Source organism: Lutra lutra, chromosome 5 (genome assembly GCF_902655055.1).
Source record: "Lutra lutra chromosome 5, mLutLut1.2, whole genome shotgun sequence".
NCBI lineage: Eukaryota > Metazoa > Chordata > Mammalia > Carnivora > Mustelidae > Lutra > Lutra lutra.
The window spans coordinates 59380653-59404140 of NC_062282.1; the positions used below are offsets into that span (position 1 = coordinate 59380653).

Sequence of the window (23488 nt, forward strand, 5' to 3'; positions counted from 1 at the left end):
AGGGATACAGGCATCATATTTTTCTTTTTCTCTCTCTATTTTTTAAAGATTCTATTTATTAATTTGACAGAGATCACAAGTAGGCAGAGAGGCAGGCAGAGAGAGAGGGGGAAGCAGGCTCCCCGCTGAGCAGAGAGCCCAATGCAGGGCTCCATCCCAGGACCCTGGGATCATGACCGGAGCTGAAGGCAGAGGCTTAACCCACTGAGCCACCCAGGCGCCCCAGCATCATATTTTTCATTTTCTGTGTTTTATGATTGCCTGACATCTTGGAGGTGGGTTCTGGAGGGGTGTCTTGCTGACTGAGGAGAGACCGCATCTCCCAGAGCTAGTTAAGTCCTAGAGATAGTAAACAACTTGTCAGGAAGCCGGTCTTTCCTATGCGAACCATACTATCTTCTCGTCCATACCTGCAACCACGCTTCTCTCTCACACACACACACCAGGTGGGTATCAGCCGCTCTCAATCATGCAGACCCAGGCAGCAGAGCATTTGGAACAGCTCCCACACCCCGAAGGCCCACTGGAGTGATTCAAACTCGCCAATCCCCAGCTGTTTACCCTGCCCTGCCTCAACTTTCCCGGGCGAACCTCAGTAAAAGCTGTGGTCTATGCTTTCGCTTTGCATCTGCCTCCTGACCTCAGTGCTTCCCTATGTGGCTCTCCCCACATGCCGTGGTCAGCCTCTCATTTCTAGCATGGCTCTGGGTAACAACGAACTATTTTTTCAATGGCACTGACCTCCCGTGTTATCACTTGGTCACCTTTTATAAACCAAGACCCAGGGATAGGTCAAGGGGACCCAGGGTTTGGTCACAATTCCTGCCCACTGTCTGAATGATTCTGGACAAGTTAAATTGCCACCTTTTAAAAAAAAGGAGAGGCGTGGACTGTATTTGCAAGTCCTTTCTGGCTGGGTTAAGTCTAGGACTCTAAGTAGAGCAACCTGAATTCCAGGTCCTCGAGTCAGCAGGCAGAGGCTGGCTGCAGGGGAGGAAGTACATGATGGCCAAACCACTTATTATAAAAGCACGGCTCATACTTGTCTCAGTAGTAAAATGGGCAAAGAAAGGAATTCATTTTAGGAAATCTAATTGCATTAAGGAGCTGATTCCAGAAAAGGCATTTGGATTAATAGTCTACTGAGAAGGCTCGTCTTCTGCGATGAACAATCTGGCAGAGAAAATTTACACATTCGCAACTCAATTACACTGGTGGACAGCAGGTTCCCCAAACTGCACATGGGCCATCTTAATTGCTAGAAGGTGCAAATGCTATGAACCAATTTCATAACAGACACAAAAGGAAGCTGTGGGCCAGCTCTTGCTTTAAAATAGCTTGAGACATGTGAAGATGACCCGGAAAAGCTTGACTCAAACCATTCAACCTCCGAGACACACAAGAAGGAAGACCCTCAAAATTCAAAGCAGAAATCCCTAGCTTGGGGCCCTTGGGATTTCTGTGCCCAGGGCAGAGACGAGCCCTTTTAAACATCAGCAGCTGGTCGTTAGCAGTGAGAGCATCACTTACTGTTCTATGTATACGAGATGTAACTAGTAGAGACCATTCTTCTCTTTGGAGAACACAACGCGACCCTTTCTAAGGCAGAGGTCAAGTTTAGAATCTTGGCTTCGGGGGCGCCTGGGTGGCTCAGTGGGTTAAGCCGCTGCCTTCAGCTCAGGTCATGATCTCAGGGTCCTGGGATTGAGCCCCGCATCGGGCTCTCTGCTCAGCGGGGAGCCTGCTTCCTCCTCTCTCTCTGCCTGCCTCTCTGCCTGCTTGTGATCTCTCTCTGTCAAATAAATAAATAAAATCTTTAAAAAAAAAAAAAAGAATCTTGGCTTCGTGGTCTGTATATTTTCCTGTAGCTGGAAAACATACCTAAGGCTGACTTGGGACCAAAGGAATCCCTTGGTCCCTATTTAAAATAAGACACCGGCAGTAAAAGGCAGATAAAAGAGAATGGGGACAGGGATAATCTGCTTAAGGAAATGTTGGGAAAACCCCTTTGGTTACAACCCCAGTGAAATGTCTTAAAGCCTGAGTGCAGAAGACTCCAGAAACTGGTTAACAGTTAATTGAGGTTTTACTGGCTGGCGGTGTCCTCTTACTCTATGGTTCTCGGCTGAATCTTTTTTTTTTTTTTTTAAGATTTTTTATTTTATTTTTTTAAATTTATTTGACAGGTAGAGATCATAAGTATGCAGAGAGGCAGGCAGAGAGAGAAGGGGAAGCAGGCTCCCCACCGAGCAGAGAGCCCGATGTGGGGCCCAATCCCAGGACCCTGAGATCATGACTCGAGCCAAAGGCAGAGGCTTACCCCACTGAGCCACCCAGGCACCCCACGGCTGAATCTCTATTGCTCAGCCATCTCCTCTTCCCCATTCATTTCTCTCTTGTCTATTTAACTCCTCAAGATCACCTAAGTTGGGTTTTGTCTTCTTCATTATGTGGTTTAGAGAACAGTGCAAGCTGGGTGTGAAGGAGTTGGAAAACGCTGGGCATGAGACCTCGGTGCCATGAGACCAGAAGCGTTCACAAACCCAAATTAAACGCAGTCTGTTCACAACACCACACGGTGTGATTTCCCCAACAGCTGAAAAATGACTCAATATTTGTATCTTCCCAATGAATCGATACACTGGTTTCTTTCTGTGACCACGCAGAGCCAGGAGCACACTTTGAACTTGGGTGTGGAGTCTTTTTTTTAAAAAGAATCAAGCAAACATTGGCGGGTTTGTGAGCTGAATGTGCTTAAGTAGACAAAAGCGATATTCAGCCAGTGATCTAATTGACATTTTACTTGGGCAAGAGAACTGGGGCTGGCCCAAAGGCGGGCAAATTCATTTTCCAAAGGTCATGGGGTTGGCTGCTGGTGATTCGTTGTTGAAAGATATCTCAGAGCTGGTCAAGGCCACAATCAGAGATGCCTAAGGAATACAAATAATTCCCCTCATTCAAAACTGGCAGGCAGAACTGTGGGTCAACGTGGTTGTACTTATGCAAATGGTAATGATCATAGTTTTCAGTTACAGAGGGTCAACTGTGACAGAGACAGGTGGGCACGGGGCATGGCCGACTCAGAGTCTTTTGAGTTCTTGCTCCGAAAAGCACTCTCTCTTTTCTATGTTATACCAGGGAATCAAATGAAAACAGGAGAGCTCCCGTTCTTTGGGCTGAGATCAGATGGATTTAACCTATAATTTTTTAATATGTAAATATATGCACATTATGAAGAAAGGTTCAAGGAGCATCAAAAAGTCTAGAGTGAAAGGAATATCCCTCCTGCCCTATTCCTCCTATTCTGCAACTTAGCTTCCCCAGCAATAATGTCAGAATTTCCAATGAATGTGTCCACAAATATCTCACCACAGGTAAAAGCGTAGGAGAACAAATGCAGGTGTCCTATTTTAAAAGCACAAATGGTTAAAAAAAAAAAAAAACCAAAAAGCAAAAAACAAAAAAACCACAACTGTACCAAGCTTCCTGCACCTTGTTTTCTCATTCATCAGCTCTGGATGCTATTCTGTATCATATACAAAGATCAGTCTCACTGCGCGTACACGGCGCGTAACTACTCTGTAACAGTCGGGTGAATGACATACCACAATTCATGTAACTAGCGGCCTACTGATGGGATTTTCAGTGGTTCCCAAGACATCTTTGCTACAAATGACACTTACCTACATGCCTTTTGGGAACTTGTATAAATTTATCCGTAAAACAGATTCATCGAAGTTAACTGGCTGCATTGAGGAATATGCGTATTTTCACATTTGATAGGGGTTGCCAGATTGCTTGTTAAGGGGGTTATCCTGGGGACGCTCCCTCTGTCAGTGTAAAATAACCACTCCACATCCTTGCCAGCTGAGCGCCCCATGAATTCTTAGCAAGCACTCAAGAAAAGCAGCTCTCTAATCACATCCAAATGTCATGGGGAGCAGTCGGACACACTACCCCAGTATAAAGACAAAATACAGTGAGGTCTTTTTTCTCAACTTATGTCAGTGGGCTATGGGACATGAGATACCAGCCTACTCTGGTATTTGTTCTGATTGCTGTTAAGTAATGCATGTTCACTGTAGACATATCAGAAAAGAGACAAAATAAAACATAAAATAAAATGAACTCATTCTTAAGTATTTATCCAGGAGAAACGAACCCACAAGTCAAAGTTCATAGCAGCTTTATTCATAATAACCACAACCTGGAAACAACCCAAATGCCCACCCAGAGGAGAGCGGATAAACATACTGTCGTTGATCGGCACAGCGGAGTACTATTCAGCAACCGAAAAGAACAGATTGATGATACAACGGAAGATGAATTTCAAAATACTACAGAAAGTGAGAGAAGCTAGTTACGCAAGACAACACACACGAATCTGTTTATATGAACCAGTTCCTCAGGCAAAGTGGTAGCGCCTGAAAGCCCGTGGGTGGCTGCGGGGGTCTAGGCATGGGTGAAGGGAAGCGGGGACTGACTGCATGCAAATACAAAGCACCTTTTGGGTGGTGGTTAGAGGACAATATCCTCATCAAAATGCACTGATCTGTGTAGTTAAAAGGGATGCACTTTACTGTAGGGAAATTTTACCTCAATAAAGCTGATTTAAAAATTAAAATCACCTGAATACACTGCCATATTCACACTTTAAAATGTACCTTTCATTGTATTTTTAAAAAATAAACGAGAATGCAGGGTTCGGTGATCTGAATTTTAAAGACATCTTAATGACATATTGGCTAGATTCTTTAATAGCTTATTTAACTGCTTAACTCCTTATCTCATACTGTTTTCTCCTTCCTAACAGAAACAGTAGTGGGCTTCACCTGCCCCACCCCCCACACCTGACCATCGGTTAAAAAAAAAAAAATCATCCTCGTAGAGTAACCGAGTTTGAGGAAGCATGATGAGTTTTGACATCTCTTTTTTCAGATGCCTTTTCCCTTGTCCCTATAAGATGTGTGCATTACACTGGCCTTGGGCAGATGGCAACCCTCTGGGGTCGTGGTTCACGGGGTAGCAGAGTCGGCATAAACTCAAAGCGGGGCCAGGCTCATTCCCCAGCTTGTAAGGCACTCACAGGGAAAAGCCCAGAAAGCCTCCAAAGAAAACCAGAGGTCCTCCACTCTACACTGTTTGGGGGAGACAAAGGCCTCCAAGTAACTGAAAGGGAGGCTTTGTTTTCTGGCTTCGCTCCAAAGGAGGCCCTCCCACGTTCTCCAATCCATTGTCAAGACATGGGACCTCCTCCACTGACAACATTCCAAGGGATTGACAAATTAAGAGCAACAAAGGCCAGAGCATTGGACACAAAAGAGTCAATGGAAGCCACAACCACGGCCCCTACAGGGAAAGCCCAACAGAGACCACAGACACTGGCCTCATAAGCAAGGCTGGGTCCCCCTATCCTTTTTCCTCCAGGCCCCTTTGCTCTCATTTCAATTCTGATTTGATTTCCCACTTTTCTTTTAAGAACAGTTAACAGTTTGAGTCAGATTGATGTAGGTTCAAATTTCAGCTCTGCTGTGTGATCTCTGCAAACTATTGAACCTTTCTGAGTCCAAACTTCATCTTGAAAAGAGGGACAATGCCCCCTACCTCACTGGGTGGTTACAACAAACCCCATGAGATAAAAATTCAGTTTTGAAGTGCTCACTATGTGTCAGTTCTAACTACTTTACAGTCTCTGATTTAGGTACTATCTTTAGTCTCCATGGCAGGGGGCAGGAAACAAAGCTCAGAGAAATTAGCCACTTGCTCAAGATCAGTGGGGAGGGCTGGGACTCGGCCCCAGACCTCTCTCACTTCAACACCATGTCCTTATCCAGCATGCAAGTCATTCTCAAGCCTTACAGAATCAAGCTGGAGGGGGCTAGAATGCAGATTCCTGGGCCCCAACCAGAAATCACGATTTAGTCATTAATAAGGTGCAGGAATCTGCCCTCTTGCTGAGGTCTGGCTCTGGAAGCAGAGCATCATCAAGCCACATTTTGGAAACATTACACGTGGCTATAATGAAGATAGGCGACCATTACTTCACCATTATTACTTTAAAAATCAACTGCAGAAATCATGGGGGCGGGCAGGGAGGAAGGGGACTACAGGACTCCACTGCTGAGCTCTGAGAGGACTGGCAATCAATGATGGCGTCGAGATGACGCTGGTGCCAGCAGAGCACACAGACAGAGCTGCGTGCATTGAGAAAACAGTCTAGTCAAAATAAATAACCTGGAGTCGAGCTGAAGAATGTGTCAGTCGCTTGGAGGGCTGGCGGCATTGGGATGCTTCCATGAAGAGGACCACTGGGGTGTGACTTTGCAAAAAGCATGGCAAAGTCACTCACTTCAGGGATGGGCCAAGGCCGTACTCTGAGGCAGTAAACCCAATTCCTGGCAGGGTATTTGGCCTCAAAACACTATGGGATGTGGTGAAGAGGGAAGTTCAAGTCCAGGGACAGTGCTCTGCTTAGCACAATTAGCAGTGATCTGCATGATGTGGTTACAGGAGTATGGTTCTTAAATTCTTCCCTCTGCAGCCATCCCGACTGCCACCATTTACAGTCACTCTTCCATGGCCTTTGGACGCTGGTGGATTTTAACTGGTTTAAGGAATTATGGCACTACGGCCTGCCAACACATTAGCAAGGATCAAATTACTGACACGTGGGGCTTTAGGACAAACCACCAGAACCTTCCATTCACTTCCACTCCCGCAGCAGGTGCTCCTGAGGGAGCGGGAGGCACCATCTGAGTCAGACTCCTGTTTGACCCACAGATGGTGTTATGTAGGCTGCACAGTGAGGATGCTCAGTGTTTAAAGAGATTTTGTGTTAGGTCTTAGCATTGCAAAATCAGATGATTTTACAGAAAAATTTCCATTTCTTGCTTCTTGCAGGAAAATGAAAAAAAAAAAAGTTGTGCTAATGGTGAGCCTGTATGTACCTGCTGGAGCCAACTCATGGTAACATTTAGATGGAGCCATCGTTCTCCAGCAAGCCATAGCATCTACTACTTCCTGTGCCTCCCTCAATAGCATCAGGCCCAATCCACACGCCGTTTGTCCATTCACGGTATGCGAGCTTACAACCCCCCACTGAAGAGCTTGTCTTCAAGATGCTGGAACAGAGAGAATGCCCAAGCCAACCAAACCAAGTTCCCAAACCTTCCCTTTTCTCCAACCCTTCATGCCAATAGGCCGACTGTTGGGTTCTCTCTCCTTGCATCAGTGAAGGTGAAGGAGAAAGAATGTGGGGGGATGGGGGGCAGAAAATATATATTTACTGAGCATCTACTTTGTGCCAAGCTCTATCATCAGGTCTTTCCACTTGTTATATCATTTAACTTTAACATGAAAATTTATGACTTGGTTAAAGGCTAATAATCATCATTTTACTGAAAAGGTAATGAAGGCTCGGGGAAGAGAAGTAGTATGCCTCAATAGTAAAGCAACCGTTGCAGACCAGGGACCCTTTTAGGGAAGAGGTGGGTTGGTAGCTCTTCCTTTGGGATGGCTCTCCACAACCATGGGGTTCTTGGGAAGCTTGTAGGACTAGGCAAGCAGGCCGGGTAGGGACAGCAGAGCACACTGTTTCTAATAAGAAAGCTGTAATTCAGCTTCAGGCCACTGTTTGCTAAGTAGGCTTGAGCGTCCAGTGTTAACACATCTGATTTTTTCCAGAGAAGCTGGATATCCATATTTCTCAAGCAAGATTTACTGATCTCTGAAACCCCACAACGACTAAGAAATAAAACTTGTCCAGAGGTGGGATTTTGTCCATTGGTTTTGATTTTCATTAAATGCTTTTCTAAATACAGGCAGCATTGCATAGCGGTTACAGGTGTTAGACTTAAACTCTCTTGGTTCAAGTCCCAGCTCTGCCACTTACTAGCGTATGACCCTGGGATTTAGCACTTCACTCCTCTGTGCCCCAGTCTGATCATCTGTAAACTGGCAATAATCATCATAAGGTTGTCATGGAGATTGAGACGATAGGCATTAATTATTAAGATTAAGGGCCCTATAAGAACTTACTACTAAGAAGAATGACTGTCTGTTTTGAAGCTACTACTCCTTTCTTGAAGCAGCCTGTTTATTCTGTGAGGGAGTGGAGAGGAGATAGGAGCATTTCAGGTTACATTATGGGCCTTAGAGGGCTCTCAGCACACATATCCCATCCTTGAGCCCAAGAAATGGTATAGCTTTTTTTTTTTTTTTAAGATTTTATTTATTTGACAGAGAGAGAGAGATCACAAGTAGGCAGAGAGGCAGGCAGAGAGAGGGAGAGAGGGAAGCAGGCTCCCTGCTGAGCAGAGAGCCCAATGTGGGGCTCGATCCCAGGACCTTGAGATCATGACCTGAGCTGAAGGCAGAGGCTTTAACCCACTGAGCCACCCAGGCACCTCTGGTATAGCTTTTTTTTTTTTTTTTTAAAGATTTTATTTATTTATTTGATAGAGAGAGATCACAAGTAGATGGAGAGGCAGGCAGAGAGAGAGAGAGGGAAGCAGGATCTCCGCTGAGCAGAGAACCCGATGTGGGACTCGATCCCAGGACCCTGAGATCATGACCTGAGCCGAAGGCAGCGGCTTAACCCACTGAGCCACCCAGGCGCCGATGGTATAGCTTTTAAGAGCAAAAAAAGAAGTGCAACTATCTGAATAAAATGCTAATTAGCTATACAATCTCAGAACTGGGGCGCCTGGGTGGCTCAGTGGGTTAAGTCTCTGCCTTCGGCCCAGGTCATGATCTCAGGGTCCTGGGATCAAGCCCTGCATTGGGCTCTTCGCTCAGTGGGGAGCCTGCTTCCTCCTCTCTCTCTGCCTGCCTCTTTGCTTACTTGTGATCTCTCTCTCTCTGTCAAATAAGTAAATAAAATCTTAAAAAAAAAATCTCAGAACTGCTGCTGGGCCACATGCCATGTAAACCAAATCTTAGCTACTGGGTACTTATTTGTCCAGCTAGGTAGTTTTCCTGGCAGACACAGTAACTGAGAACGGATCATTGGCATTTAGAAGTAATTTAGCTTTGGGCATTTGTGCCTGGAGCCTGGTTAGAGAGACAGCTTTAAAGGAGAGTGTTAACAATGGCAAATAAGGGCTGTCTTCTAAATGGAAACATTGTAACACATTGTCCATTTAGAGAGCTCAGCACTTGGGGTAGACACAGAAGCGCTCCACTCTAGCACAGCCAGTGTGTGTGGATTTGTCAGTCCTGATACACAGCGAGGCACTCTGAAAACACCAGCTCCCGTAACACACCTGTGCCTGTCCTGAGCTATGTTGGGGCTGACACCTCACGCTCTGGAGACCACAGTCTCTGCCCCTGCACAGAAGACTTCCTTACTCATCCGGGAAATATTGCTTGAGTGCTGTGGCTGCCCAAGTCTTCCCTCCCCGAAGCAGACATTTCCCTGAGATGCAAACCAGTGGATCTGGTGAGGCAAGCAGGAGGGGAGATGGTGCAGGAGAGCTGGCTGGACTCAGTCATGCCGCAGAAATCTGGAACCCCTCCCAAGGATGTCCCAAAGATTTCGGGTGCCTTCAGCCCCATTCCAGAAAATGTCTCCCAGTCAATATTCAACTTTCTTTTTCTCTTTTCCTTCTCTCCGAGGGTAAGCCCAGCCCAGACCCTCAACCTGGGTGGTCACCCTTCTAGGCACTGAGAGAAGGTGTTATTCTGATCTTCTTCTCCGCTGGGCCCCACCAGATCCTGGCTTGTTGATTCTGCTGCCCAGAGTTTTCTCTCAGTGACACAACCTAGCTCCTTCCTGATGGACCATGGTCCCAAAGAATCATCACCCTTTGCAGTCAGAGCCTACCTGAAGGATTGCCCTAGTCCAGTGACTTTTCAAGTTTTTTTTTTTTAAATAGGACTCTTGCTTACTCAAAATCTCATATTGAATATCAACGTCTAAAAGAGAATTAAAAACCTTATCATTATTAAAAGTAACTTTTTCTTTGTAGGCTCCTGAAGCACAAGAGCGTCTCAGAATACACACGGAAATCCATGGATGACAGCGTGCCAATGCCTTATCTGAACAGAGGAGGAAGCCAACACCAAGAGGTTAAGTGGCAGCCCGAGGGCAGTATTAGTATTGGTTTCCTACTGCTGCCATAACAAATTACCACAGACTTAGAGGCTTAAAATAGGAATATATTTTCTCAGCATTGGGAGGTCAGAAGTTCTAGATCGGTTTCACTTGGGCTCACGTCGAAGTGCAAGCAGGGATGTGTTCCTGAGAACCTGCTTCCTCACCTTCTCCAGTAAGTTCTGTCCTCACTGGCTGCATCACAGGGTCTCTCTCCCTCTGCTTCCAGTACTGTCCTCTTTCTTATAAAGACCCTTCTGATTACATTAGATGCACTTAAATAATTCAGGAATAGTCTATCCATCTCAGGAGCCTTCATTTAATCACATCTGCAAAGTTCTTTTTGCCATGTAGGGTACATAGTAATATATTCCGGGGCTTAGGATGTGGCCATCTCTGGGGGGGTGGGGGCATGATTCAGCCCATCACAGGTAGGCAGCAGTTAATAGGAGAGCTGAGACTGAGCCCATAACTCGTGTGGGCTCTTCTGGTACTTTCTGTGTCTTGATGGGGACAGGGAGATGGATCAGGGTGGGGAAGGTACACCTCCTTTTCTCTGACCTGTTTTGTACCTTGCCTATTACAAGCCATAAAGCAGAAAGCGGCAGCCCCACTGGAAGAAAGATGAGAAGGTGTGATGAAGTTAAATATGTTTAAGAATCTGAAGCAGAACACCGTAAATATAACCTTTTTCTTTGGGCATGTATTTTGTCTCGGAGGGGAAGATAGACAATGAGATGTGATAGTCTGATTCCAATTGATTCTCAGAGATGAGATAAAGGAGCAATAATTATTATTAACCTTCATAACAACACCATGATGAGGGTAATATTTCCACTTAACGGATGGGGAAACTGAGGCCAGAATGGTGACATATTTGGCTGCAGATCACAAAGGTGGTAAGAGCCAGGGGCCACGTGACCCCATGCAGGCTGACCTGGGAACCTGAGATTGAAACCATTATGGAAACTCTGGGGAGTTTATGCAGAGTCTGGACCAACACCTGGCCTGGGGCGGGGGGCTTTGATTATAGGTCTTCTCTGAAGGAGCGGCATCAGGAAGAAATTCTAATGCTCACACCTCAGGCTACAGGTGAGAAAGTGGGGACTGCTCCTGGCTTTCTTGCTGATGTGCTCTATGACCCTTCACCCCCCCTCTCTCAAAGAAGCAAAAAGATGATGTGGGTTGTTCGAGTCTGAACAATGGAATAAATATAAGCTATTACGAAGGGCTGTGAAATGTGAAGGGATTTCCCTGTCCATTTAAAAACTCACACTCCAGGGCTTAGGAGAATGGAAGGGGGATGGATGGGGGAACACGGGGCACTTTTAGGGCAGTGAAACTATTCTGCATGTTACTATAAAGGTAGATATGTATCATTAGACATTTGCCACAACCCACAGAATGTATAACAGCAGGAGCAAACCTTACTATAAACTATAGATCTTAATTAAATGTGTTAATATTGGCTCAGCAATTGCAACAAATGCACCACAGCAGTGCAAGATTTAATGGGAGAAACTGTGTGTGTGGGCAGAGGATATATGGGACTACATACCTTCTGCTTAATTCTTCCGTAAACCTAAAACTGCTCTTAAAAAAATCAAGTCTATTAATTAAAGAACTCACACTTTCAGACACTCCTGCTGGTCTTCTCAGAAATTCTTTCCCAGATGGTGACCATCATCTTTTATTCCTGCCTCCCAGGGGCCTGGCTGGAGCTGGGTGCCAGAAATGCTTTCCTAACATCCCCCCACTAATCTATACCTGCTGCTTCCAACAAAACATCACCCATGCTCACCAAATCTCAGGGCCCTTCCTAGCTAGCCACTCAGAAAAGCACTGACGCATCCTGGGATCCTGCCCCAGCCTTGCCACTGATCAGCTCTGCTGCTTCCGGAGAGTTCCTGTAGTTCTTTGAGCCTTAACTGCCTCATCTATATCCAAAGGAGGTTAATAGACTTTTCTCTAATCAGGCAGGGCTGTTGTGGTAATTAAACAGGATAATACCTATGGGACACCTGGGTGACTCAGTTGATTAAGCATCTGCCTTCAACTCAGGTCATGGTCCCATGGTCCTTGGATGGAGCCCTGCATCGGGCTCCCTGCTCAGTGGGGAGTCTGCTTTTTCCTTTCCCTCTGTCCTTCCCCCAAGTCGTGCTTTCTCTCTCTCAAATAAATAAAATCCTTAAAACAAAAAAGATAATACCTATGAAGGCTTTGGGCAAACCATGAAGCATTATTATTCATATATGTAAGGTACACACTTTCCTGTTAAACTCCTCACCAGTAGTTTTCCCATTTTATAGATCAGGCGACTAAGGCTCTGAAAGGTTCAAATAACTTGCCCAAAGCCACACAGGTCATAAGTGCAAAGCTGGAATTAAACAACAAAAAATCAAGTCTGACTCCAAAACTCATACTTTACATCTACACTCTTCAAAACTATACTACGTTGTCTCCAATGAGACAAAGAATGAGAACATCATTAGTTACTGGAGTCTCCCAGTGTAATCTCCACTGTAACACTCGTATTTCCTCTTCTGAAGACCCTTTTTAAAAGATTTTATTTATTCGACAGAAAGAGGGAAAGAGAGAGAGAGAAAGAGAGAGCGCACGCACAAGCAGGCAGGGGGAGATGCAGGCTTCTCACCAAGCAGGGAGCCCGATGCGGGACTTGATCCCAGAACCCCGGGATCATGACTTGAGTCTAAGGCAGGCACTTAACTCACGGAGCCACCCAGATGCCCTCATTTCTTTGTAGACCTAAAAATCTCCAGGCCAAATGCTCAGCCCTATGGTGAATTTCTCATAAGACCACTAAGCCCAACTCTGAAGAGCCCAGAATCACTGTGCCTTCTTGCCAGGGTGCAGGAAAGATGGGATTCTATTTTACAGGCTTCTTTAAACTCCTCATTTTTTTGTGGATTGAATGCTCACCGGGGTTACTCATCTGTGATGAGTTAAAAAAGCATTTTGTCCACAAATAAAAATACCCCAGAGAGTAAATTTCGGGGCTGGCCTCCGAAGAGTGCTCTCCATTATCCTGAAAAAAACAGAGGGATTCTCTGGGTTGGTTCTTGAGGCTTTGCTTTAATTTTCCTTTGTCCCCAGATGTAATCATGCTCTTTCATTCAGGGTTTTAGTGATTCTCTAAGCGCTGGAGTCTTTTTGTTCTGAAAGTCATCCACTTATTAATTTTCATTGTTTGAGCATCTATCACATGTGCCAGGCATAGAGTGACTCTTGGAAACAAGCAGACAGTGAATAAGACAGACTCGACCTCTACATTTACATAGCTTCACGCCACTGGAGGAGAAAGACAACTGAGCAGACACTTATGACTTAGAGTGAGCATAAGAACTACCCAAAGCCCAACAGAGGACCCCTAACACAGACTACAGCCTGTGTGATCTGGCTGGGAAGGGACTCTGTTTGTCACTTACAGCCTCTAATTCTAGGCACAGCGTTGGGGATAGGGCACTGACCACTCCACCTCCTTGCCTTCGGATAACATAGTAACATAGCTTTTCCAGACTACAGGATTGAATTCACCGGTGTCTTCCACTATTTTTCTCACTTCAGTGGATTTACTTTAATAAATTAACTGCTATTTATTGAGCACTTGCATCGTGGGCCATGGGGCAGATAAAGAAGACGCTCTAGGGATATATTTATCATATTACATATGCCCTGTGTGAATCTGTTTGCCTCCCTCTGCAGATGGAATTTCTCAGGAACAGGGACTGTGTCTTACTCATGTGTTTCCAGGACTGGTTTTGGGTCTGGTAACGGTATGCGCTCAATCATGATAGATGGAAGGAGGAACGCAAAGACAGAAGAGCAGAAAGAAGGGGGTAAGGGAGAGAGGGAAGGAGAGGAGGAAAGAAGGGAGGTGGGTTGACACGATCCCTTTTTAAGGATAGCTTATTTGGGTAGCACTTCGCAGACGGGGATCCAGTCCAACTTCCTCCAGCAGCATTTCTGAACCTGACGCAGTCAGAGCCACGAGCGCAGAGGGAGGAAAGGCTGGAAACCCTGATGTCCCCTTGGGCAGGTGATCGTACAGCATCTGGTTGCCTCCTGGGAACAGACTTCCCAAACCCCTGCCAAGAGGCAAGCATGGCTTTCTTCATGAGGGGCAGCCACCACTCCTGGGTCTGAGTCGGCAGAGATGCCTGGCATTGAAAGCTACCTCTGCCTTTGGCCTGCTAGGCCCTGGTGACCGGCACGCGGTTCACGTGGCCAGTCTGCCTGCACAGGTGTCTGTAAGTTTCTGCAGTTTGTCGCTGCCTCTTTAGGTCCACCGAACCTGCCTCTGGGGTCCTGCCATCTCTCAACAGCTTCACGAATACCCCAGCAGCCACTCGGACTTGAGTCTCCCCTCAGCCGGCCATCCTCCCCACTGTCACTGCCACCATCTTTCTTAAATGAACATCTGACCACACCACGCCCCAATTAAAAGCCCTCTAGTGGATCTCATGATGTCATGGATCATGACATTTGAAGCCCTCCCTTCCCGCCAGCCCCAACTCCCTGCCTCACTAAGCTTGGCTGTCTTCAGTGCCTCTCTTGCTTGCTGTGTTCCAGCCATCAACTCTTCCAAGCATCGACTCTTTCACATACCTCTGTGCCTTTGCAATGGTGGGTGATTTTTCACATGCTGTTCCAACTGCCTGGAAAGCCCTTCCCCTGGACGAACTCCTACTCATCCTTCAAGACCCAACTCATGTTACTTCCTGAGTGAAGCCAGAATCGAGCCTGCCTGGGGGCTTTCCTAACCCTTCCTCCATTATCTCCAACTGAGTCTTGGTACACAGCCTACACCTGCTCATTTACTAGTCTGTCTCTTCCTAGACTGAGTTCTTTAAGTACGAGGATGGTATCTTGTTATTTCTATAATATTTTTTCAACATTTTAATGACTGTGAATGATTTCCTATACGTGACAGGTCAACTGCAAATACTTAAGGAATGACTGAACAAACATTCATTCAGTGCATTTTTAGTCGACTGTACTCTCTGCCACGAACTGTTTTGGGCACCAGGGACTCCACAGTGACAGAGGCAGGCAGGGGCACTGTGTACTCATGTTCATTCTGTGAGACAGATGGAGACAGGGTGACGAATAAGTGAACAAGATAATTTCAGGGGCAATGAGTGCTCTGAAGAAATATAACTGGGTAGTGGGATATAGAGGAGGGACAGTGGGGGACAGAGGAGCTGCTTTGGATGGGTCAGGGAAGGCCACCCTGACGAGCCGATGTTGGAGCTGAGACCTAACGGATCTGAAGGAGTTGACCACAGCGAGCTGCCAGTGCTTAGCATCCCATGCAAAGGGAGGGGTGAGCGCCAAGTCCCATAGGTGGGAAGGAGCTTGGGGTGTTTCAAGGGATGAGATGGAGCATGGGGAGCATGATGGGGGGAGGGGGGCCAGCCATACAGAGTCTTGCAGGGCATGGCCAGGAGCATGAACTTGGTTCCGGGCACAGTGACAGAAGGAATGGCTGCAGAGATTAGCAGACACAGATGCTCCCAGCGAACGGGTGCTTCGAGTCCCTCCGCACGCCTCCCTCGCCCTCACATGAGATTACTGGCTGCTCACCGGGCAGGCGGAGACAGCCCTCATTAATCTCAGGAAGCAGGAGGGCAGACTCGGGCAGTGCGGCAACCCAGACTAACTAGAGAACACAAAGGCCACCTGCCCAGCTTTGTTTTGAAACCGTCAATTCCAAATTCTGCTGGCTGGCAGAGACAGGGGGTTATTGATTTTCCCTTCTGGAATGCATGTCCTACAGAGTCCTCGCAAATAGAAACTGAAAAACAGAGGAAAACACAAGTACTGGGAAAGATAGGGCAAGGTGACTTTTTTTTTTTTTTAAACAATCTATACTGGATTTTGTCTTTTTCTTCTTATGCTTTGTTGGATTGTGGCTTGTCATCTGTTTTTTTTTTTTTTTTTTTTTTTTTTTTTTTTTTTTTTTTTTCCCCAATTCACTTCTTTTTCCCTCTCCCTGTGCCGTCCCGGTGACCTCCCTCTCCTCCTCTCTCACCCTCACTATGTCTCTGGTCCAGAACTGGGCGTGGTGTCGGCTTATGGGAGGCGTTGTGCTGTGCTGGATACTGCTTTATCTACAGATCAGTCTCTCTGAGGGTTCCTTCTCCAGATCTGTTTGTCCAGCTCGCTGCTTCTCTTTAAATACAGCACCTCTCCCCGCTTCCAGACAGGGAGCAGAGCAGGACGGGCCCATAAAACCAGCTTTTAGTAATTGTATAGAGTGGTATCCCCGGCTAAGGACCTTTTCTCTCTTGAGAACCAGGAAGCAATCAGGGACTTCCTTCCACTGCCTTGTTGGGGTGGGGGCCATTAGCCCCCATTCCCACTGGGTTAAACGCCACCTGTGTCCCGCCCTGGGCTCTGACGAAAGCTACACACGTACCTCTCCACCTCTGTGAATCAGGGCATCACTAGCTACAGCCATCACTAGCTACAGCCTTCTTGGTTCCTTCCTGCTGTGAGCAAGGCTGAGTGGAGAGGGATCTGGGTACACAGAAGTGTCTACGGGTAGAGTCTGGAACATGGTTGGGGGTGTTACTCAGAAGAGGTATGTAGGGAGGCCTAGGCCCAACTGTGTCTGCTGACTTTTACCAAATCAAACACTGATCAGAACTTAACTTTATCAGCTGGAAAATGGGTGTATCGCAGTCTCTTTCTTCTTAAAGGGGAATGGAAGGACAAGCAAAGAAAATTCCATGTCAAAACTACAAAAGTAAAAAAAAAAAATAAATAAAAATAGACAACCCTTGATCTCCTTCTCCTAATGAAATATATGGTGTCTTGGACAGGCCCAACTGTTGTCATTTCATAGCCCGATACTCCAATCACTTATCTTCTATTTCTATTTTACCTAAGAAATGAAACAGTGTTATGTTCCCTGAGCCACACAAGGTGGTAAAGAAGGCTGCAGCAGGGGGAATGGGAGGTGCTTCTTGAACACACTGATGAGAGGGATGTACATTCCTGAGATTTAAAATTTGTAACAAGAGAGACAGTCTACATGCGGGTAATTGAGGTCTGGTAGGAGGAGGAGTGTTTCCTTAATAGGTTTTATACAAACTTAATTTCTGCAAAGCGTCCTCTATTTTACATGTACTGATGCATATTTAAATGTATAACTTCAATTATCACCTCGATGCAGATGCTTGCCCCCCTTGAACTTGCTCCTCAGCTCTGTTCCTATGTCTCCAATTACCCACATGGTATTTTGTCTGAAGGCTCTAAGCCTATTTCCTCTACCTCCCTCTTATGAAAACCATGGAAGCTGAGATTCATAGACATAGCTGTGGACCAGACCAAAGTCATTTATCCAGCAGGAACAAGAGGATGGGATGTCAGGCTCCCCAATTTCCGAAGACACAGAAGATGCTCCATTCACACTGCCCGTAGAAGACCTGACATCCTTTCACACCCAACTTAGGGTCTTCAAGTCTGGCGCTTCTCCAGACCTTTCAGTCTTCACAGAGTGGAAGCTCCAAGAAGGCAAAGCTCACAGATCTGCAGATCTCACTTCCTTCAGACCTGGCATTTAGTAGGTTCAAAAACCATTTTGATGGTTGCATAGATGAAAGACTATGGAAACTGACCATCATTCTTTATATCATCTGAGCTTGGAAAGTCGTCATTTTCCACACACTCCCCCCTTCCCCCCGGCCACTTGTAACTCATTAATTGCCAATTTCTGTTGACTTGGCCCCTACTGGCATCTTTGGATCCTCCTTCGCTTCTGATTGCTCTCTTTCCCAAGCGTGAGTCCTGACCCCTTACCCAGGACTCAGCATCATCTCCTGTTCCCGCCTTTCCTTTTTCTCCTCCTCCTGTCCTAGGCTCCTCTTTCACAATAAATGATTTCATCATGATTTTTCCCAGGTTGGAAGCCATCTACATTCTCAGTTACCTACATCTAAAGTCCATACACCCTGCAGGCCAGTCTCACTGCCTCCTGGCCTCCACCTCTCTTCCTAACCTTATCATCTGTTGTTCTGCCTCATAAATCCCCACCCCCCACAAGATGGCTCTGCTTGTGTCCCTTGAAACATACCTTATACAGGCTTGCTTCTATATTTGCACACACTATTGCCTCATTTCCTTTGTGAATTCCAACCGTCACTCAGACCAGGTTAAAGTCTTTACAATTATAACAACGACCAAGGAATACATCAGTAACAATAGCTAGAACTTTCTAAATCTCTTCCATGTATCAAGGATAGTACTGAGTTTTCCATACTCATTATTTCATTAACCTTCACAAAAAGCCTAGGAGGTTAAGTACAATTCTTATCCTTGTCTTATAGTGGAGGAAATCTAGGCTCAGAAGGGTCTAGTAATGTGCCTAAGGTCACAGACTCCGTGTGCACAACAGCTGAAAATCAGACCTAGATCCACCAGGTGGCCAAAGCCATGTTTCTAACCTTTAGGCTGTGCTCCCTAAAGCCATCTTTCTTCTCTGAGCTCTAATAGCTACTTATTTGCCAATTTTCGCCTGGATTGTTAAAGCACTAAACATCGTCTGGTACACGTGTTTCTTGTCCCCGGTTTTACCGTAAGCCACCCGAGAATGTAATACTTCTGGGCCTCCTAGGTTCTGTCTTACAAATGCATGCTGAAGGAACTGATTCCACATGTAAAGTAATCAACCCCCTTCAGTTCTGCCGGCTGATTCATGCCTTCAGCAGTGTGTTTACTTACCTCTCCTCTCACCCCAGGACCACATACTGACATTGGCTATAAAAAACAAAAGAGAAAATCCTCCCTAAATTCAGGCCTTTGAGTCAGACCTATTTGCAAGGCCTGGAGAAGGAAGGCCTGACACTTGAGCCCTGAGTGACTCAGGAGTCTGTGTTTGCAGAATCTTGAATCTTGGAGTCTCTGAGGCCTTTGTGAGGTTAAAGATATTACAGGAAAACAACAAGCCCCCCAATTCAGCAGCTACCGTGGCCCACTGTGAGATTTAGTCACTTTCTTGAGAACCCAAACTGCAGCTGGTGACTCCACAGCCCTGCTTATACATCCCTGCATGGTTTTATTCTCGCTGTTGCCTTCATCGGCGTTAACTGGCCCATTTAAAATTAGAGCCAGGAGACAGGACAGATAAACCACTTTGCATATGTAAAATGTTAGTCTGGGGATCAGCCAGCTTAAGAAGCTGGGTTGACCTTGAGTTAGTCACTGCCCTGCTCTAGTCCTCAATTTTCTCACTGTTAGACCGATGGGGTTTTAGAGGATCTCTATGTTTCCCTCCTGCCTTGCCTTTCTGAGATGCTAATTCACACAGTCTCTGATTTTGGTTTATATGCAGTCTTCAGTCACATTCTCCAGGGCTTTGCCTGCTCCAGCCTGCCCTCTTCTCCTTCTGAGCAGACACCCCCAGACGAAGCGGAGGGCAGCTTCCTGTGTGGGATCCCCTTGCAAAGTCCTCTCTGCCCTAGGCTCCCTTCACCTGGAGAAGCCTCTGCCCTCTTGTGTGCTTTGCATGTTAAACAGCTAAAGCTTCCCGCCAAGTTCTCCGCAACAGGGGAAGCAGACAGCCTGTATCTGGAAGCCATCATCGGCTTCCCAGGACACTAATATCCCTGCAGTCCTTATAAGGAAAACCGATAGCTAAAGTAGTTTTAAAGAAACTTCCTTCAAGACTTCTCAAGTTGAGCGTGAGCCCGTAGAGACCAGTGGACAGAAAGGCCTGCCTAGGCAAACCAGACTCCCTTCTGTGCCCCTCTCCCAACACACGCTCTGAACACACCGACATGGTGGCAGGGAAGAGGATTTGGAAGGCACAGTCCTTGTGAAAGTAAGGGCCCAGGAGTCACTGCTAAACAGGAAATAGTAGAGGCCAGGTTAACAATGACAAAGGTTATTTGGCAAGTTAAGAACCGTAGTGATGGACGAGTTCCGCATGGATTGCATCAATGGACACAGGCATCTGCATGGGGTAGAATTACACAGAATCACACGGGCAGGCACTCACACAAATGAGGGTGTGTAATTATCTGAGATCTGAAGAATAACATCTGTGGGTTGTACCCATGGCAGTTTCCTGGTTTTCATACTGTACTTCTTATGTAAGATGTTACCACTGGGAGGAAACTGGGGTCAAAGGGCACATAGACCTATGTACTATTTTTGAAACTTCCTGTGAATCGATAATCACTTCAAATTAAAACTAAACACACCCTCAAAACCAACCAGCTAGTACAGTGAGTGGACGTGGCTGTGTTCCCCCACAATCTTGGGACACCAGTGGGCAGGCCCTCTCACAAGATCTTATTAGTAACAGTGACACCTTCGCCATCACGATCATCACCGCCATCATCAAGGCTCCTGTTTATTGAACACTTACCACATATGAAGCACACTTCCTCATTTGTGTCAATACCCCCACCAGTCTGTCATCCCCATTTTATAGAAAATAACGACCCTGGGAATAGCTAAGTCAAACCCCAGGCCACAGAGCTACTGTGGGGCCCGGCTCTGACCCAGGTCTGGGACTCCAGTGCTCACACTTGGGGCCGAAAAACCAGAGTGCGACAGGACTCCGTGTAGCTGTCAAGGCATCCGACGTGTGTTCCCTGGAAGCCACTCAAGCACTTCCCTCCCTCTGTCCCAAAGGCGCCTGCACTGAGATACCACACAGCATGGTGAGACCACCTTCCTGTCCCATCCCTCACCCCTATTCTGGCCAGAAAGCCACATCTGCAGAGGAACAACAACAACAAAAAAAATCACTTACAAGTTCTTCACGTTGGCGATGCCACGGAACGCCTTCCTCGGGATCCCCAGGATCTGGTTTTCACTCAGATCTCTAAACAGGAAGAGAAGAGGCACACCGCGTTAAGGACCCAGGCCTGGCGTTATCTGCATCTCATTATGACAACAAAACCCCTCAGCGGCTGTCTCTGCGGTCAGGAGTGGTGGAGAGACTGTTCAGTCTCAGGCCCCAGGCTGCTACAGCCTCCACATTGTTCCTGCCGGTGATAGCCTTTGCTGGAATGGTTACCAGGCGAGAGCAGCTTGCCTCCAGGGCGGGCTCTGTGGGTGGTCTCGCACCTCCAGGCCATGAGCCAAGACGCTGGGTTGTTTGCTGCGCATACCGCACCCAATTCTCTGTTTTGCCACCTCCCAGAGAGACCCCTTGCCCCCCTCCTCTCTTGCCGTCCCTCCCCCACTGCAGGGTCAACAGTACTCAGTCTCCCACTCTCAGGGACTCTCTGCCTTTGTCATCTGGAATTGGAAAGGGGCCTAGCCATCCTGATTTTCCGAAGGGGGTCACCATCTCTGTTTACCCCAGACACCCCCTGGGGGCCTCCTGGGCTTAGTGACAGGCATGATGACTTCAATTTGCATGTCTACAAACCTTGCCCAAAATGGAGGGTCCCATGGGCACCTCCTCTAGCATTAAGCAGTGCTAATGTGTTGTTTCGAGGAGGAAAGGTAAGGGACAAAGTGACAGGTGTTGAAGCTGGCTCGAACCCAGGTCTCGTGCCAGTGTCCTCATTAACAATCCCCCAAACCTCAGTTTCCTCTCCTAAGACCCATGTGGTTAGTTTTCTGTTTCCTTCCCCCCAAGTCCCCACTCAAACCAAACACATGCACTTGTTTTCATTCATACCTCAAGCTTGCTTGGAATCTCAGTAATCAATCATACCAGTGTATGTCTATACACAAATACACACACACACATCAATCATATGCATATACATCTATAGATATATATATCTCAATTATTGTGAAAATAACACAAAAACCATTAGATACAAAGGTAAAAAAATCACCTACTCAGACCATAACCAGAGTTACAAATTAGGAGCAATATATATAAATTTCACCAATGTGATCTCACAGTATATAGTCAGTAATAAACTTTTTTCACTTATTATACTGAGAACATCTGTTCATGTCATTAACAGTCCACGTATGCCAACATTTTTAATCACTGTGTATCATCCAATTGCATACAGGGCCGTAGGATCCCGCACTGCGGGGTCGGGGGAAGGGATTTGTCATTTAAGGGAACGTGAGGATGAGGTTTCCTCCCCACACCTTTCCGGGGCAATTGTTGACCTCCTTCCTTAGTAGGAAGTCCTGTAAGGAGAACATACTGGGTCGCAGGGTCAACATCTTTAACTGTCAAGTTGTCCCAGAGGCAGATTGTACTAATGGATACCCTCCCACCCTGATTTTCCACAGGAACCTAATCAACAGCTAAAGAGGAACTCCTAATATATTTGGAAAGAGAGGTCAGCCAACCATCCTCCACAAAAACCTGGGCTGTATAAATTAACCTCGTGTGAAGGAGCAGGAGGAAAAAATGAAAGCAGGAGAGAGGCGTTCCTTTCTGCTTTCCCCTGTAGAGAGGAGTTACCACACTCCGAGCAGCTGGCTGGAACCTTGGACACTTGGGGATTGTCTGGGGCCACGGTTAAGCCCCAAGGCAAGGCTCGGAGTTGGGGTAGGGTGTAGCTATGACTACCGGTGGCTTCGGGGGCTGAATAACACGGTGTTCCCCATCTCAAATCCAGTTTCCTCTGTCTGCAGGCTCCCCTGGCTGGGCCTGATTCAATGAGCAGGGCTCCAGCCTGCAGTCAGGGCACTGAACAAAGCCCACGGAGACAGCAGAGGTCAGGCAGGGTCACCAAGGTCACTCCTCTGCTCTCCATCAGACTCCAGGAGAAGAGGGCACAGGTCCTGTCATCTGACTAATGCAGTTTCCACCAGGCATCTGGGCTGTACCCAAGGCTCCAGGAACCACAATGGGCCTAGTCTTCTCTGCCAAAGTAAAGGCTGGTCTCCAGGACAGCGAGCCCCTGCCCACTCCCCTCCCAGGCTTGGCTGCTACCTTTGGCCGCTCTGGGAAACAGGTGGGGCCACACTTCTGGCCAGCCCCTGATGATCAGAATCCGGGGCATGGGAGCAAACAGGAGAGAGGTTTGGACGAGTCAGCAATAACCATGCCTGGGAGCCAGGAGAAAGGACATGTGTTTCAGTAGTTCACTAACCCTTGGAGTTTACTATGCCTCAAACACACTGAAGAAATAACCATCTCTTGATGGTTCTGACTTATAATACAGCAGGATGATGAGAGGAGAGTAGCATTTTCGCGAGAGATCCAGCCTAGCTGCTGGGAAACGTCCCACAAAAGCAATCACACGGGCGAAATCCTACAATTGCCCGGGGCAGCCACTCGGGCTTCTCAGCCCTATTTTATTGCTGGAAGTTGACCCAGTCTTGCTCCTAGTTTAAGGGCCCCAGTTGAAAGCACAGCTTTCCTTCCACCTCCCTGCCACGGCTTTCTGCCTGCTGCCAACTGAGCAAAACGGTGGGTCATACGGAATTTATCTGTTC

The 23488-nt window shown here is 46.9% G+C and overlaps 1 protein-coding gene across 1 annotated transcript in view; it reads right to left on the reverse strand.

Moving 5' to 3' along the window:
* Window positions 1-23488, reverse strand: part of SLIT3 (slit guidance ligand 3) — a 595819-nt gene that overhangs the window by 173869 nt on the left and 398462 nt on the right. Inside the window, exon 5 of the mRNA XM_047731238.1 lies at window positions 20877-20948. Coding sequence (XP_047587194.1) covers window positions 20877-20948 — 72 coding nt within the window. The remainder of the gene's footprint in view (window positions 1-20876; window positions 20949-23488) is intronic.